Here is a 16,866-nt window from a genome sequence, read left to right as displayed (position 1 = left end):
TGATGATACTAATAGTGGCGGAAAGAGAATTTTCACCATTGATGTTACTAAACTTGATCGCAATCATCGTGAATTACTTGTTCAGAAAGCTCTTGATACTCCGGAACAAGATAATTATAAGCTCGTTTCTGGTATTAAAGAACGCTTCAAGAGGTATCTAATTGCTCATGAAGACTTTTTTCATTTGAATTTGTATGTAAATTTGAGTGTTTTAGGTGAGGATTTGTTTTGCAAATGTGAAAATTTATATAAAAATTGTTTGGTTAAATTTTTTTTCAAAATTATCAAAAACAATCTATAAAAAGCAAACTTTTGTTAAAAAAAAATTTCGTGTAACATTTTTCTTTTTCACAAAAGAACTTAGCTAAAATATTATTTTGTTTGTCAAAGACTACCTCTAATAGTTTGTATCCACATTTGTGTTACTGATTACACGTGATGTTAGTGATCTCACGTAAATTACATTTCATTTATTTCTCAAGAACCCTAATTTGCAGTTTTTGCTGGTTAATTCTACATTTCTGATTTCTTCCAAATTAAAATTCTTTGTGTTTAAGCTCTGAAAATCTTGCTTCTGCTTCTATGCTCCAAAATATTTGTTCTTTGCGTTATTAATGTCAATGTGGATATTAGACAGTACAATCTGTCAAAAAAGATATCCAGTCTCTGAGATGATCTCTATACTCTGCAGTCCAATCATAAATCCCTAATTTCAATTTCAATGGAAGGTCAAAGGTTTTATGGTATTAAAGTATTTTTGTAATTGATTAAATAATTATAATTATACGTAAGTTTCACAATAAAAAAAGTACAGGATCATAATTTAATCGTAGAAGTTACTAGTTAGTCTTTAACATAAACAAATTAAATATTATAGCTAGTTTTTGAAAGAAAAATGTTTTACGATAATTTTTACAACAAAATTCATTTTTTTTTTCCTAGATTTCTTTTACAATTTTTTCCTAAAATATATTTCTTTTGATTCCTAATTACATTTTTAGAGTTTTTAATAATATGCTATATTCCACAGATTACCTTATCTTATTTCTTTATCGATAAGTCCCCTAAAATTATCATTTCTATTTTAGGTATTTTGACTTTATTAATTATCTTTTTTAAACTTAACATTCTTACGTCTTTACACATACTATTCTTATTTCAACTTTATCAAAATTTAAAACATTATAATTTTTATCTTTCATAAAAGTCAAATAAGAGTTATTAGTTTAATAGGAGAGAATATTAATTAGTGGTTATTGAAAAAAAATTACTTGTTATTTGTGTTTATTAGAAAGAAGTTTCGTATTATATAGCTTAGTTAATTATTTAAGTATTATTATTGGGTATTTTTGGATAAATTCAAAGTGAAAGGTAGAACGTCAAACGTTTCATTGTAATCTTGGATAATCTCTATACTTTTATTTAGAATAGGATTAATGGATTACTGAGTGTGTAACTTTGCTTAATTGTGCTAAATTTGTAGAGTTGGATTGGAGTTGCCGAACGTAGAAGTAAGGTTTGAAAATTTGAATGTTACAGCAGAAGTTCAGACGGGGAAAAGAGCTTTGCCTACCCTCATTAACTATGCTCGTGATAAGATTGAGGTTAGAGAGCTAATTAACCTCCCTTTATAACTTTCGTGGAACTATTACTCCTTTGTCCCATGAAAGGCGACTAACGACTAACCAATATAAAAGTTTTATTGCTCATGCCTTTGAAAATGTATATTATAACCAAAATAAATATATTTAGCACGGTAAAAGTCACAAATTTAAATAATTATTTGTTTCTGTTTCGTTAAAATAATCTTTCTACTTTTATCACAAATTTAGGAGATAATTAACCTTGTTCATTCGTATAATATTTTATTTATGCTTATAGTGCAAACATATTTTCGCTAATTTTATTTTAATATTTTTGTAGTGCTTATGATTCTCACATATTTTTCACAAATTTTATTTTGATAATTTTTTTGTGTTATGTTTGTTACTTTTACTCCATTATATTTATTATTCAATAATATATCATATTCCATCTAAACGGTTCTATTTTTTCTAATTCCCGTGAACATTTTCTGGAAGAACATTATGAAATGGAGGGAGTAGAAATATCCATAATTCAAAGAGGCCAGGAGAAACTATATATTTCTATACACATACTTATCTGCAAGAATTTGCGTATTATTATATTTTGAGGCAAGATAATTGGACGCATTATAATACATGTTGACATACTTGTTTTCTTTTTGAGGGCACTTTAAGAGTGATTATGCTTATTGTTTTTAAAACAGGGTATTCTAAAACTTTTGAGGATTTTTCGTCCTCAAAGATATACATTAACTATATTGAATAACGTCAATGGGTACATCAAACCTGGAAGGTAAATGTCTTAATTGCTAGACTTGTACCTTTTTTATTTCAAGTAAATTGGAAGTATATGTCGACTTATATTTTTGTTTATGTTTATGTTTGGGGTAAACAAACAAAATGAATATTTGGTTTCTCATTTGCAAAATACTTATCTGGATAGGAATTTTCCCAATTAGATATTGGAAAAATTTAATGCTTTGAATAACAATTTTCATTTTATGTTTTGCATCTTCTCAATGAGCACAAGCGTTGCATGAATTATGTCAACCATGCATAGTGAAAACTTGTACTAGTTAGTGAAGTTACTTTCTTAGGAGGTAACCAAGATCATGGGAGGTAACCAGTCCACTTTTTTCCATTATAGCGATCAAAGGGCAAGGCCATGTGCCGTTGCCCTTTTGCCATTTATTTGTAGTGAGAGGATATCTCATGTAACATGAGAATTAATAAACTTTATCTAATTATCTTGCCCATTTATAAGATTAGGTTATAGAGTAAATGTAATCAATCATGTATCGCATGCAACTTAGTAATATTTTTATATTGAGTTTTTTATATCGTGATTTTGGTATTAGTTGCTTTCCTCATTAGTTCTTCGGAATTTTTCAGGATGACATTGGTTTTGGGGCCTCCTGGATCAGGCAAATCTACCCTGCTACTAGCTCTTGCTGGAAAGCTTGACAATAGCTTAAAGGTGTTGAACTTGACTTATTTGTTGTAGTATACTTAGCTTTCTGTCTCAGTTACTTTCTTGTTAAAGTCCATGTGAATACCTACTGCGTTGTTATTGATCTGTGACATTACGTTGATTTCCATTCATCTAAAGATTGTTTATTTCCACCATACTTTTGATCATCTAATAACAAGACAAATATGTTTTTAACCTTTGTTTTGGTAGTATTTTAACTGACGTTGTTACCTTGAACTTAGTTAGCAAATCAAAAATGAAACCCTATAAGGTTTCCATAACATGTATCTTTTTACTAATCCTCTAAATTTGTTTTCTTTTATCTTATTAGGCCTCTCCGTGATTGTCAATGTGAACTAATGTGAATTAAATACAACTTTTTGTTATCTTAGTTTGTTGCCATTGTTCATTACTATCAAAGTGAAATATTTTGGTGGATAAATGAAATCACTTGAATTTCAAGAAAATCTTCTTGTGCCTAATGCAATTTTTTGTATCATTAGTGCTTACTTTTCTAAAGAAAATGTATATCAGTTATGATTGTATATGTAAAGATAACTACTGATTTTATTTTTATTAACAATTTCATCTACAGAGCAGTGGAAAAATCACCTACAATGGCCATGAAATGCATGAATTTTGTGTTCAAAGAACCTCTGCCTATATAAGTCAAACTGATAATCACATTGCCGAGCTTACTGTGAGGGAAACTTTCGATTTTGCTGCTAGATGCCAAGGAGCAAGTAAATGTTTTTCAGGTAAAGTCTGATATGATATCGGTAGTAGAGTTAATACAAGATATGCACTAATTGCTTCTTTTTCTTTTTTTTTTTTGGTTGTAATAGTTGAAGATCAAACCTAAGTTCAACTAACATTTAGGTTTTTCCAAGTTTCAATCATTTCTACTTGTAGTGTCACGTTGAATGAATTGCATGATGTGTTTTCAAAGAAACACAGGGGAAACTTGTCACTAGCTTTAGAGCACAATTTACACCAGGTAGAAATTATGTAAGAGGCTTCACTAGCAGTAAGTTAGTATCTGCCAAATAAATGTAATGAAATAATTAACTCTGGCTTGACATTGTAATGTAATGTTATTTGCCACTTCATACTTTGGTTTATAATTTGACAAAGATGGAACAGTATGACCATATTGTATTTCATGTTTGTGATTTATATCTGTCAAGATATTGTTTCTATAAAGCATTAAGTTTGAAGTTTTTTCGTTCAATTTCACCATTTTAATTTCCACAATGAAGCTTTATTTCCTTTATAGGATGTATGGAGGAACTTATTCGATTGGAGAAACAAACAAAAATACGTCCCAGCCCAGAAATTGATGCATATATGAAGGTTGTGCTTCTGAGTTCTGATATGACTTGTGCGCTGTCTGTAGATCCTGTATACAATATACTAAGACTTTGTATGATGATATTTGCAGGCATTATCTGTTGGTGAAAAAAAACATAGCATTTCAACAGATTACCTTCTGAAAGTTCTTGGCCTTGATATATGTGCAGATACAATTGTTGGTAATGACATGACTCGAGGGGTTTCAGGAGGTCAAAGAAAGCGAGTTACTTCAGGTTGTCTATTGTTTCACCTCACCTTCCCTTGGTGGCATTCAGTTATGTGTTTTACTACTAGCTAGCTAACAATATATGTGCATCATTAAGATTATGTACCATTGAGGCTATGAGCAAAAGGTCAAAAAAATGCAAAAGTTAGTTCGAAGATAAATCATAATTTAACTATTTGATCACTAGTTGTTGAACGGTGATGGGTAACAAATGTCTCCTAATAAATTGAACATCATAGGAAAATATAAGATCTTCATCTAAGAGGAGGAGACAAGGAAAGAAAAGTATTATGAAAATAAGTTAAAACATGTTTCATGTTCAGCATGTGGTTCTAACACTTTTTTGAACTGATGTTTAATACCTTGTTGTTTGGAATGCAGGAGAGATGATTATCGGTCCTAAGAAAACACTCTTCATGGATGAAATATCCACTGGGCTTGATAGCTCAACTACATTCCAGATAGTCAAATCTGTGAGGAACTTTGTTCACCAAATGGAAGGAACTGTACTCATGGCTCTTCTTCAACCAGCACCTGAGACATTTGAACTCTTTGATGATTTGATGTTGTTATCTGAAGGGCATATGATCTATCATGGTCCTCGAGATGAAGTGTTGATTTTTTTCGAATCAATAGGCTTTAAGTTGCCTCCTCGCAAGAGTGTTGCAGACTTTTTACAGGAGGTTTAGCCATCCACTCTCATCTATTTTTGCTTTTGCTCTTCTAGTTTTTAGTTTATTGTTATTTTTTATCCTGTATTTTCCCGTTCTAGGTTACCTCTAGGAAGGACCAAGAGCAATATTGGGCAGATCCTTCAAAACCCTACCGTTTCATGACTACTGAAAAAATTGCTAAAGCGTTTAGGAGTTCACAATTTGGGAAGAACATAAAAGATACCCTATCTGTTAGTTATGACAAATCGAGGAGCCATCCTTTTGCTCTCTCCAGATCAATGTTTGCTGTACCAAAATGGGAGCTTTTTAAGGCTTGTTTCTCACGAGAAGTGCTCTTGATCCGCAGGCATAGTTTCCTATATATTTTTCGAACCTTCCAAGTATGTATATCTTGTCACTATTTCTTCTAATTTATATTTTGGTTCTTGACGTACTGTTAGTGTTAAGTTTACTATTCCTTTATTACCATAGTTCATGATCCACTATAAAGGTGGAGGGAGTTGCACTTTTTAGGACATTGGATGCTTTAGAATTTTCATATTTGTATGGAATATAGCAAAATGTTCTAGTCATGCTTGTAGTTCCAATTATGATTAGTCTATAGAAGTTCCTCTAAAGAGAATATCAGCTTTTGCTCACTTTTTTTTGTTGATATTTGGCAGGTAGTATTTGTGGGATTTGTTACAAGCACAACTTTTTTAAGAACTAGACTACACCCTACAAGTGTGGATTATGGAAATCTATATCTTGCCTTCCTTTTCTATGGGATCGTACACATGATGTTTAATGGACTTTCTGAGTTGTCTCTCATGATATTTCGACTTCCGGTCTTTTACAAGCAAAGAGACAATTGCTTCTATCCTGCGTGGGCATGGTCACTTTCGAGCTGGGTTTTGCGTGTTCCCTATTCTGTGTTAGAATCTGTTGTTTGGTCATGCATTGTATATTACACGGTTGGATTAGATCCTACACCTGAAAGGTATATCTTGCTTATAAAACTACATCTGTCCTAGCTAATCTTAGGCTTATACAAAAAAACAACCTAATCAGTACTCATGCCAACATATTTTTTCCTCCAACTTCTTCAGGTTTTTCCGTTTCATGTTGTTACTATTTGTAATCCATCAAATGGCATTGAGTCTTTTTCGAATGGTGGCTACGTTAGCAAGAGATATGGTCATAGCCAATACTTGTTCTTCGGCTGCGTTGCTTTGTGTACTATGTTTGGGTGGATTTATTATTCCAAAAGGTAATCTTATTATCATTGTAGCTTAGAGGTATTTTTTATACCAATCCTTACTAGCTTCTTCACATTTCAGCTATGGTTAAGCCATGGTGGATTTGGGCATACTGGATATCACCTCTATCCTATGCGCAAAATGCAATTTCTGTAAACGAATTCACTGCAACAAGATGGATGATGGTTGGACCTCTATCTTACCACTCATAGACTTCTGCATGCAAAATATATTTCTCTGCGAGTTACAATTAAACTTGTTTCTTTCCTTTTCAGCCCTCAGGAAACTCTTCCGTTGGGATGAAGGTCCTCGATTTACATGCTATACCAACAGATGGTCGTTGGTACTGGATTGGGATTATTGTCTTATCACTCTATGCGCTTCTTTTCAATAATATACTTACAATAGCCTTGACCTATTTGCATCGTATGTACCTCATCTTTTATTTTCGTATTCATGAGCCACATGTTATGGACTGTTATACAATGATATGCACTTGTCAAGAATTATCTAAAAGAAACGAACTAAATAAAATATAGAAAAAAATACAATCAAAAAACAAAAGAACGATGAACTAAATAATGTAAATATTTTAGGAATAGGCTGAAAAAAACGTTTTGGAAATGATATGGTTTATCCTCAAATTTAAATGTCAGAATTGCATTAGGACCCATGCTGATGTCATCGCTGACATCACTTCTATGTTCAAAAATCAGAACCACTTTTCCTTTCCAATTGCAGTCTTAGTTCATTGAAAACCCACGAACCCTAGAATACAACAACCTTCTCCAAACAATCTACCACCGCCGCTGACTTCCAAAACTCGCCGGCCACTTCTCCGGCGGTCACCCGCAACATCGTCGTTTTTCCCGGTCCTCCTCCAGATCCATTACATACTTGAACTAACTTTCCCTCTTCATGAATTTCCAAAGCCCTTCCTCTTGTCTTTCGTTTTTTCACATTCCTTCTTCTCCACACGCGCCTCGCGCCTCCGCAAGCTCTGTCCCACGCCCCTCCACTCGTGGATGTATACCTTCCTTCTTTGTTTCTTCTTTGCTGTATTCCCTTCTTATATTTTTTGTCTTAATCTACTCTTCCCATTTTTTTTAAGACCTGCATTTTGTCTCCCACTCTTGTTGTACTGCTTTCTTGTTCTGTCTTCTTCTTGGGCTTCTTCTTGGTTCAACACTTTCTCATTTTGATGCGAAAACTGCCCAATCCCAGACCGAAACTGCCGGTCATTAAGATGCCCAGTACCAATCTGAGTTGGGCTAATCTCAGGTTGTCCAATTAAAGATTCATTAGATACATAATCTTGATTACCCTTAACCCCTGCGAATGACTTAACCTCTGCAGTCAACAATGCCATTGCGGAACATAATTCTTCAAGTTTGGCATCTTGGGTTGAATGACACTTCAATTGAGAACTCTCTAAATCATGTAATCTGCTTTCCAAACCCAGCATATTTTGCCGAATTTCTTGCAACCTAACCTCCACTGTATCTAAACGGTTGGTCTGAGACGGATCCATAATCACCTAGATCTGATACCAACTGTTATGGACCGTTATGCAATAATACGCACCTACCAAGAATTATCCAAAAGATATGAACCAAATAGAATATAGAGAAGAATACAATAAAGAAACAGAAAAACAATGAACTGAATAATACTTCCCTTATTCTTGTTATTGAACTGTTACACGTACAAGATACAAAGGATCCTTCGAGTGGTCCCAAACTCTTATGTGAATAATCACCCAAAACATACAAGCATACCCTAATAAAAGACTCAACTATATATATATATATATTCAAGACTCTAACAATAAAACCCCTAATAAAAGTGAAACACAACTAATAGTAAAAAGTCAATAATGCTCTTGGACCCTTGGACCCAATTCGTAACAACACAGTTTTTATTTGAAGGGACTGAAAGCAAAGTGGTGCTCTCATTTCGCAAATCATTAATTGTAACTGGGTTTGTTCTTTATGTACTTCGTCATAGCTCTTAAGAAAGCACAGACTGTAGTCCCAGATGAGGTCTCAGATGATGGTGCTTTTAATGGAGGTCAGTCATTTCATCTTCCAAAAAGCCAATTGACATCTGTAGAAGTACTGTATTTGCTAAAATATTACATATGCAGGCAAAGATTCAATTCAAATTGGAGCTTTTAACAATAATCAGAAACAGAAGGGAATGATTCTTCCATTTCTACCACTGAATATGACATTTCATAATGTCAATTACTTTGTTGACATGCCAAAAGTAAAATTTTCTATTGATTTATGCCATAGTGCAAAATAACTAGTTATCATCTTACATTAATTTAATCTAATTGCTCATCTTTTAGGCGATGAAGGAAAAAGGTTTACAAGAGAATAGGTTGCAGCTTCTGTCAAATGTGAGTGGAGTTTTCTCACCTGGAGTTCTTACTGCATTAGTGGGATCAAGTGGAGCTGGAAAGACTACTTTGATGGATGTTCTGGCTGGCAGAAAAACTGGTGGATACATAGAAGGAGACATTAGGATCTCTGGCTATCAAAAAGTCCAGCACACTTTTGCCAGAATATCAGGTTATGTTGAACAGAATGATATACATTCACCTCAGGTGACAGTAGAAGAGTCTCTCTGGTTCTCTTCTTGGCTTCGCCTCCCAAAAGAAATTAGTAAAGAAACCAAAAAAGTTAGTAATTTTTACTCTTTTGATTTGACTTGAAATCTTCCTTAGTTAGTAACTGAAAGTAATAAGTATGATACAATGTGACTGCAGGAGTTTGTTGATGAAGTGATGAGACTTGTGGAGCTTGATAATCTTAAGCATGCATTGGTGGGAATGTCTGGGACTAGTGGGCTATCAACAGAGCAACGTAAAAGACTCACCATCGGGGTAGAGCTTGTGGCAAATCCTTCAATAATATTCATGGATGAACCGACATCAGGACTTGATGCTCGAGCAGCTGCTATTGTAATGAGAACAGTCCGTAATACTGTTGATACGGGGCGGACAGTAGTCTGCACTATACATCAGCCAAGCATTGATATATTTGAAGCATTTGATGAGGTTTGTCTATGAACATTTTTTGTCTCTAAAAGCTCTTTTGCAATCTGAAGAGTGAAAACCCTTTTGACCGTTCACATATTGATATACAGTTGCTTCTTATGAAACGTGGTGGTCAAGTAATATATGGAGGAAAGCTTGGACTTCATTCTCGAGCTATGATAAACTATTTTCAGGTTATATGGATTCCGTAATATCTTGGATTTCCTCACAAATGATAATTGATATTATTCGAGTGACCAAAAAAATTAGACTTCTATGTATAATTTCATGATACTATGTAATATGTAAAATTCTAATATTTGTATTTCCTTTTCTCAGGGGATAAATGGAATTCCTCCAATTCCTGATGGCTATAATCCTGCGACATGGATGCTTGAGGTTACCACCCCTGCAATTGAAGAGAGATTTGGTCATGACTTTTTCAACATATATAAAAACTCCAATCAGTTCAGGTAATTTTTTGGATTTGTTTCTTTTGCTTACTCATTCGCGATTTCATGACCAATTTTAATTGTTTCATGCTTATTGCTCTTCAACTGCAGAGCGGTAGAAGCTACTATAGAGAAAATGAGTATACCATCACCTGGATCAGAACCACTAAAATTTGATACAAATTTCTCTCAAGATATCATATCACAATTTTGCCTATGTCTTCAGAAGCAACTTATTGTTTATTGGAGATCACCACAATATAATGCTGTGAGATTGCTTTTTACAACAGTCTGTGCATTGATACTTGGCTCCGTTTTTTGGGATGTTGGCTCTAAAAGGTAAGTTCTTTTCATGCAATGACATCTTTCCCATAGAATTTTGCTGGTTGTCACTGTACATGATACATACTAGTTAGGGCAGATGCATATAATTTAGTTACTAAGCAGCATAAGTAAATAAAAAGTCATCGCGGATGCAGATTTGTTGGAGAATGGAACTATTTAGTTACTTAGAAACATAAGTAAGGTGATCAATCCAATATGCAATGTTTCTATTTGGAGAAAGCTCTATGACTTTACATTTATATTTATATGTGATTGATCACCTTACTTATGCTGCTTAGTAAATAAATTGTTCCATTCTCGAATAAATCTGCATCCGTGATGACTTTTTTCCCTTTATTTATGAATGTCATAATCTTTTATAACACACAAAAATTTTCGATCTGCATAGTTAAATTGTTTTCTTATATGCTTGTTCTTTCAAGGGATTCAATCGTTAACTTGATTACAATAATGGGAGCCTTGCATTCTGCATGTATGTTCTTGGGAGTTAGCAATGCTTCTTCAGTACAACCTGTAGTTTCTATTGAGAGAACAGTTTTCTACCGAGAAAAGGCAGCCGGAATGTACTCTCCACTCGCATATGCAGCTGCTCAGGCCGTTGTGGAAGTTCCATACATTGCAGTACAGACCTTGACGTATGGCATCATCACATACTTCATGATTGGTTTTGAAAGAACATTAAGTATGTTCAGAATTATTCATCCTAAACTCAATTCATATAAATGATTGTCAGCCATATGTTTGAGAAAATTGTTTTGTTACTCCTTAGAACCATTATTAAACTCTTGATCTCATCGAATACACATATTGGGATTATAACTCCAGAATTATAATTTAGATCTAATGACAATTAATTGTTCTATATGCAGCAAAGTTTCTGCTCTATCTGGTTTTCATGTTCCTTACGTTTACATACTTCACCTTCTACGGAATGATGGTGGTTGGCCTTACGCCTACGCAACATATGGCTGCCGTTATATCTTCTGCATTTTATTCACTTTGGAATCTTTTTTCAGGATTCCTGATTCCCAAGAAAGTAAGTGTTACTTTCATTATGGCTAATGCTACAATTATAAGTTTGTGTGTTTTCTCAATGGAGTCAAAGATTTATATAGTTCTTTGGTGTCGAATTATAATGGACTACTACAAAATGCTTGTTACATTTTTTTATATATGTGAAGTTTTATATGATGATACTTTCAAAGGCCAATAAAAAACAACCTCTTTGGTTGTTTAAGTGTAAGGTTTCATACATCTAGTCTTACAAACCCTTCCTAGGTGGGTTACTAGGTTGTAGCCACTTAAAGGCATTACATTAATGAAATGTCGTAGGGAATGTTGCGGTTTTAAGTTCCTTGAAATTACACTTATTGTTTGTTTTTCTTTCATTTGTTAGTTTATCCCTGGCTGGTGGATTTGGTTTTATTATATTTGCCCTGTAGCATGGACACTCCATGGAATCATTTCATCACAGCTAGGCGATGTTGAAACCATCATAGAAGGAGACGGGTTTAAGGGCTCAATCAAAGAGTATATAGATCTCCAATATGGTTATGGTTCTAGAATGATTGGCATTTCAGCTGCAATTTGTATTTGCTTCGTGTTCCTCTTTGCCAGTACCTTCGTTGGCTCCATCAGATTCCTCGATTTCCAGAAAAGATGATTGTTAGTCTTATTGAAGTATTCTTGTCGAAAGTTGGAACGAGTCGCAGTACACATCTGGATTCTGCAGAATCCAATCCAATTTTGTTCGCCACATCTTATGATGATTTTACGAGCATGTAACTCAAACAATTATGCACAACATATTCATTTCATAACGCTCAAGTGCTATGATTTCTTTGCAAAAGTTAGATACCTTAGCGATTAGTGACAATTTCTTTTACAGTTGTTCAAGACTTGGGAGGATCGCATTTCCGACAATGCCATTTTTAGCTTCCTAATTGTAAATAAGTAATTTTTATGCATATGTTGTGTGTAATTTGACTACTCTAGTTGGTTAACAAGAACCGAAGAAATTCTTAGATATATGCACTTAAATGACTTTTGCACAAACATATTTTGTTGAGGCCAAGAATTTTACAGTACAGTTTCGTTTGTTTATGAAAGTATATTGCCAAGTTTTTAACAAGAGCATGATCTCTGTCTGTGTCTTCATTTCTGATTTTAAGGTATAAGTTTCGCATCTCTCATGGAATCAATCCAATAGGAGATCGATTCTGATGCTTCTGTGTACCTCATTCTGAAACCCAAACGATCAGCTTTTTCTCGTGTTCCTAACAACTTGAAGGGACACCGAAACAGCTGATCCAAAAACATCCAGTTTGCCAGTTCATCCATCTCCGTCTCTAACAGCCCTTTCTTCTCCACAATCTCGCGCCAAACTCCTGCCTTATCAGCCATGGCCTTTGAATACAGGAACTCGGAGGAAAAAATGTCTTCAGGAACTTCTAACCCCAACTTTTTCCCAATAACCGGCCATATTTCTTTCCATGTGAAACAAGCCCCGTTTATGGTGTTAAAGGCTTGGCCATTGATAGATGTTACTTGATCATCACTAGAAGCCCAAATGTGTTGCTCGGCTACTAACCGAGCATCCGAGACATCAATCCAAGTCTCTTCCCAACACTCTTTTGACCCACCAAACAGAAATGGTAGATTCAAATGTTTACAAATACTGCCATAAACAGCAATACAACCCATAAAATTGTACAAAGTTCTGTTTGAACACCCTGTTATTAAACCCGGTCTTTGAACTGACCAATCTACCTTCTTAGCACTTAATCTCTCCTTAAGCAAATCTTCTAGGACATAATAGAAATTATACCCTATAGAAGCTCTAGGACAATCTTCATCATAGAACTCGATATCGATATTTCTCAAGTTGTATGGAACATAATGTTTCATTCCTGTTTGAAGAGAAAAATGCTTTAAAGACTCCGCTTTCGGAAGGATTGCGTCCAATGCATTTGACATCATTTCTCTGTTCTGGTCACAGCATTCTGCTGTATCAAGCTGATACTGAGAAGCCCATGTGACCCAAAAGATATGGGTCACGTCTTCTAATGAAGATAGCTTCTTTTGTGCATCTAACTTGCACAAAAGATCACAGGAAATGAAATGGTAATTACTGGTTTTTTTGAGGAAGAGTTTGTCTTCTCTTCGTGCAATGCCGTAAACTTTCCATGAATATTTCGTGGTCAGCTTTCGAGCTAGCTCTCTTCCTACGAGTCCCGTGACACCAAAAATCACGGCTACTCGCTTTGTAGAGGCTCCTTTCTGATCTTGCTTGGTTTTTTTCAGTGCCATTTTTGTTGGCTTTGAAAAAGAAGCTTGTTTTTGGAGTTGTTGGAATGAGTTGGTTGTGAGTGTAAGAACATCTATAAATAGGCACAGCTTTAACATTTGCTCATTAATGTGATCATTAATAGATTATAAATAATGTTCTATTTACTGAAGTACCTAATCACCATAATTAAGGGATTATTATAATCAAGTAATGGTTAGTTCTCCTAGTTTGGAGGAATTAATGGTTGTGAGGATTTATGATTTGTAAAGTCTTGCATAATTCATGTGAACCTGGACGATAATAATATTATAATTACCAACTAGCTAATTTTTTCAGAAACAGAATTGACGCTTCTTACCATTTTTATAGCCATTAAGCAAATTATGGAATACTCCTATTGTTCAAGGTTTGACTATTAAGTATTAACTAGAGTAGATTGAAATAAAAGAGAACATCTAGAAGGGACGATTACCAAGTAAAATCTTATTTGTTTATAAATATCAATTAGTTTACTTAAATAAAGTTTGAGTTTGCTAATTATAATTCCTGCGTTTACATAATTGTCACTAATTATACACCAACAGATAAAACTTTTTTATTGAATTTAATTAGAGGACACTTTAAGTATCCCGTATAAGGTAAGGTCCGGGTGGCAGGGTCCAGGTGGTGGCATTTTTTTCTTGAAAGATGCGGACAAGCCATACCTCTTTCCCCTCAAAGAGGGAGTAAAGAGGATACGCACAGTTAAAAAATCTCCTAGCTGATACCAGCACCCAGTAGGGGTCGAACTCCAAATCTTCTGCTTAACATGCAGATGCTCTATTCATTGGATTTAATTGTATCTATATTATTGATCTCTAAATTAACAGTGTAAAAAAAACTTTAATTTATAATAGATAGTTATTTTTTTATTATAGAGTAGAATGAAAGAAAGGAAAAAGTTAAGAATCCAACTCAAGAGTCTAAAAGATAGTTACTCAACTTTCAATCACTTAGCATTAAAACATTTTTTTGTCATTTGGATGCCTATTATAAGCTAAGAGTAATTCAAAGTTAGTTGTGACTTGTGGGGGCCACATCCCATGTCTATAGGATGTCAAAATGGCCAATTTGCCATAGTTGAGTACCAACTAATTAAATATTGTCTTATTTATAGTATTAAGTACCCCATAATACATAAAGTAAGAAGAAGGGAAGACCAAAAAAATCAAGTACTTAATCAATGAATTTATTTCTTAATTTAAACTTTTAAGTGTATACAGAATTGTATTCCTTTATAATCTACTTGGGTGTCATTTTAAATGTAAAAGTGAATTAAATACTGCATTAATAAAATATTATTATTTTAGTCAAGTTTAATTTTAATTACACATTCATTTTAAAATACACTATTCACATTCATTTATCGATGCGGGATAAACCATTCCAGCATCACTAGCATGTCGATGTTGTCATATCATACTCTGTTGAAAGAGTTGATACATTTCGATAAACAACGTATAAAGTGTGTAGAATTAAGTTAGTGAGTGTCTTTAAATAATTCTCACTAATTTTAAAATTACTTTATTGGTTATAAAATTTGGCACGTACTTATAACATAATTTGGTTATATATCTTGATTTACCTTCTAATAATATGTAATTGATAATGAGCATTAAATATAAGTGTCATTTGAAAGGCAGACAGTAAGGAGGCAAGGAATCTGTATACTAACTAATGTATACAAATAATTTAATTGCAGTTGTAGCTGGAATATGGTAGACTATACTATTCTGAAGTCATACACAAAGTTGCATAAATATTACTTTATAATATAAGAATTAAGATGCATTTTGGCTTACTCAAATACATGCGTGGCCATACAAAGTTCTTTGACCATAAAATTATAATATTGATTTTAAGGAACTTGATGATGTGTTTAAATTGAATGATCTTCTTTTGCGCGTTTTTTAAGTAGTTTTTGGTGGTTTGATTGCACTAAAAAAACACGCACAAATATCAATGTCACATGGTTTCGCTAATCTACCATATCGTAGCATACCATGCCACTAAACCTAATAATCCATATACGGCGATACCTCCTCCAAAAGAGGGCAGAAGGAATGTGATCAAACAGACCCAAAAAAGTGACAATAATCGAATATGTATAAGAAAGCTCCATGTAAAATTCAACATAAGCAAAATTAGAGTTGAACCATAAGAACCTAAAATTAAATATAAATAATTACGTAATTAGAGCTCCTTTATGGGTATAAATTACCGTCTTGCTTTCCTCTTCAGATTTTGATCATAATTTCTTATGAGCGAGATATACCGAGTAAGATGATGATGATGAAGTACATAACTAGAGCATGAGTAAGAAATTAAGGTCGAACATAAAGGCGATGGACGCCACATGGCATTAGCAATGGACGAAAGTCGGCCTTTTCTCGTCGTCATTTAAGTGGACGCCTATGAATTAATCATAAATAATTCCAACTTTAGTGGGTATTTTCCTAGAGTAAATTTTGGTGACACATTGACCTGCTATAGTAAGTTTTATTTTTTTAAAAAAAAGATAAATTAAAATAAAATATGGAAAAAAATATAGAAAATGTTAAAAATAATTTATGATTTTTTTATCTTTCAAAATTTTTTATGTAAATTTTTAAAATTTTTCTCTAATTTTACATTAATTTTCAATTTATTTTTTTTAGTGAATTACCTACTATAACAGATCAATGGTTTACCTAAGTTCACTCCAGGAAAATAACTCATAAAGTTGAGATCATTTATGGTTAATCAATAGGTTAAATTATTGTAGGAAAATCATAAAAAAAGGTTGGATAATTCTAGGTTTTTCTTTTATTTTATTACAATCTATATCTATTTAATTTTAAATATTTTTATTGATAAAATATAACTTATATTTGAATTATATAGATAATATCAATTTAAATAAAAAAAGTTTTCTATATTTTGCATTATTGTTTCCAAAATGACGAAAAGCTTTGAGAAATCAAAAAGAAGAATAAGCCTTAAGAAATCCAAGATGAAAGATGAAAAATCAGAAAGAAACTTCCAAATGGAAAATGGGACTACTCTTTTATAAAACGTTTGAACCTAGCGACGGACTGGCTAGGCATGGCGATTACACTAAAAATGGCGACGATTTGATGAATTCACAAGTGAGGGCAAGGATCTAGCTAC

General features: G+C 33.4%; 2 protein-coding genes across 3 annotated transcripts in view; one reads left to right on the top strand and one right to left on the bottom strand.

Annotated features, from left to right (window-relative positions):
• LOC130814261 (ABC transporter G family member 31) overlaps positions 1 to 12,051 on the top strand; it is a 12,353-nt gene extending 302 nt beyond the window's left edge. Inside the window, exons 1-23 of one of the 2 annotated variants that reach the window (XM_057680355.1) lie at positions 1 to 153; positions 1,484 to 1,604; positions 2,291 to 2,379; positions 2,979 to 3,063; positions 3,653 to 3,815; positions 4,334 to 4,410; positions 4,499 to 4,643; positions 5,018 to 5,319; positions 5,409 to 5,690; positions 5,973 to 6,289; positions 6,399 to 6,559; positions 6,630 to 6,733; positions 6,824 to 6,974; positions 8,556 to 8,618; positions 8,695 to 8,816; positions 8,902 to 9,234; positions 9,322 to 9,612; positions 9,702 to 9,785; positions 9,931 to 10,064; positions 10,155 to 10,382; positions 10,811 to 11,070; positions 11,258 to 11,424; positions 11,785 to 12,051. The exon at positions 1 to 153 is cut by the window's left edge and continues 302 nt beyond it. In XM_057680355.1, the coding sequence (XP_057536338.1) occupies positions 1 to 153; positions 1,484 to 1,604; positions 2,291 to 2,379; positions 2,979 to 3,063; positions 3,653 to 3,815; positions 4,334 to 4,410; positions 4,499 to 4,643; positions 5,018 to 5,319; positions 5,409 to 5,690; positions 5,973 to 6,289; positions 6,399 to 6,559; positions 6,630 to 6,733; positions 6,824 to 6,974; positions 8,556 to 8,618; positions 8,695 to 8,816; positions 8,902 to 9,234; positions 9,322 to 9,612; positions 9,702 to 9,785; positions 9,931 to 10,064; positions 10,155 to 10,382; positions 10,811 to 11,070; positions 11,258 to 11,424; positions 11,785 to 12,051 (4,099 nt within the window). The remainder of the gene's footprint in view (positions 154 to 1,483; positions 1,605 to 2,290; positions 2,380 to 2,978; positions 3,064 to 3,652; positions 3,816 to 4,333; positions 4,411 to 4,498; positions 4,644 to 5,017; positions 5,320 to 5,408; positions 5,691 to 5,972; positions 6,290 to 6,398; positions 6,560 to 6,629; positions 6,734 to 6,823; positions 6,975 to 8,555; positions 8,619 to 8,694; positions 8,817 to 8,901; positions 9,235 to 9,321; positions 9,613 to 9,701; positions 9,786 to 9,930; positions 10,065 to 10,154; positions 10,383 to 10,810; positions 11,071 to 11,257; positions 11,425 to 11,784) is intronic. The other variant, XM_057680356.1, reaches the window with a different exon arrangement.
• Positions 12,052 to 12,170: 119 nt separating this feature from the next.
• LOC130814262 ((S)-8-oxocitronellyl enol synthase CYC2) lies at positions 12,171 to 13,761 on the bottom strand. Its single transcript, XM_057680358.1, has one exon. It carries the CDS (start codon positions 13,695 to 13,697, stop codon positions 12,555 to 12,557), a length of 1,143 nt encoding a protein of 380 aa, XP_057536341.1. The 5' UTR covers positions 13,698 to 13,761; the 3' UTR covers positions 12,171 to 12,554.
• Between the last annotated feature and the right edge of the window lie 3,105 nt (positions 13,762 to 16,866).

This window comes from Amaranthus tricolor, chromosome 5 (genome assembly GCF_026212465.1).
Source record: "Amaranthus tricolor cultivar Red isolate AtriRed21 chromosome 5, ASM2621246v1, whole genome shotgun sequence".
Taxonomy (NCBI): domain Eukaryota; kingdom Viridiplantae; phylum Streptophyta; class Magnoliopsida; order Caryophyllales; family Amaranthaceae; genus Amaranthus; species Amaranthus tricolor.
Note: the sequence above shows the minus strand (reverse complement) of the source record. Positions and strands in the feature narration are given on the sequence as shown.

What these genes read in the sequence shown, in the direction of transcription:
- LOC130814262 (XM_057680358.1), bottom strand. Translation starts at nt 13,697, where the DNA reads ATGGCACTGAAAAAAACCAAGCAAGATCAGAAAGGAGCCTCTACAAAG.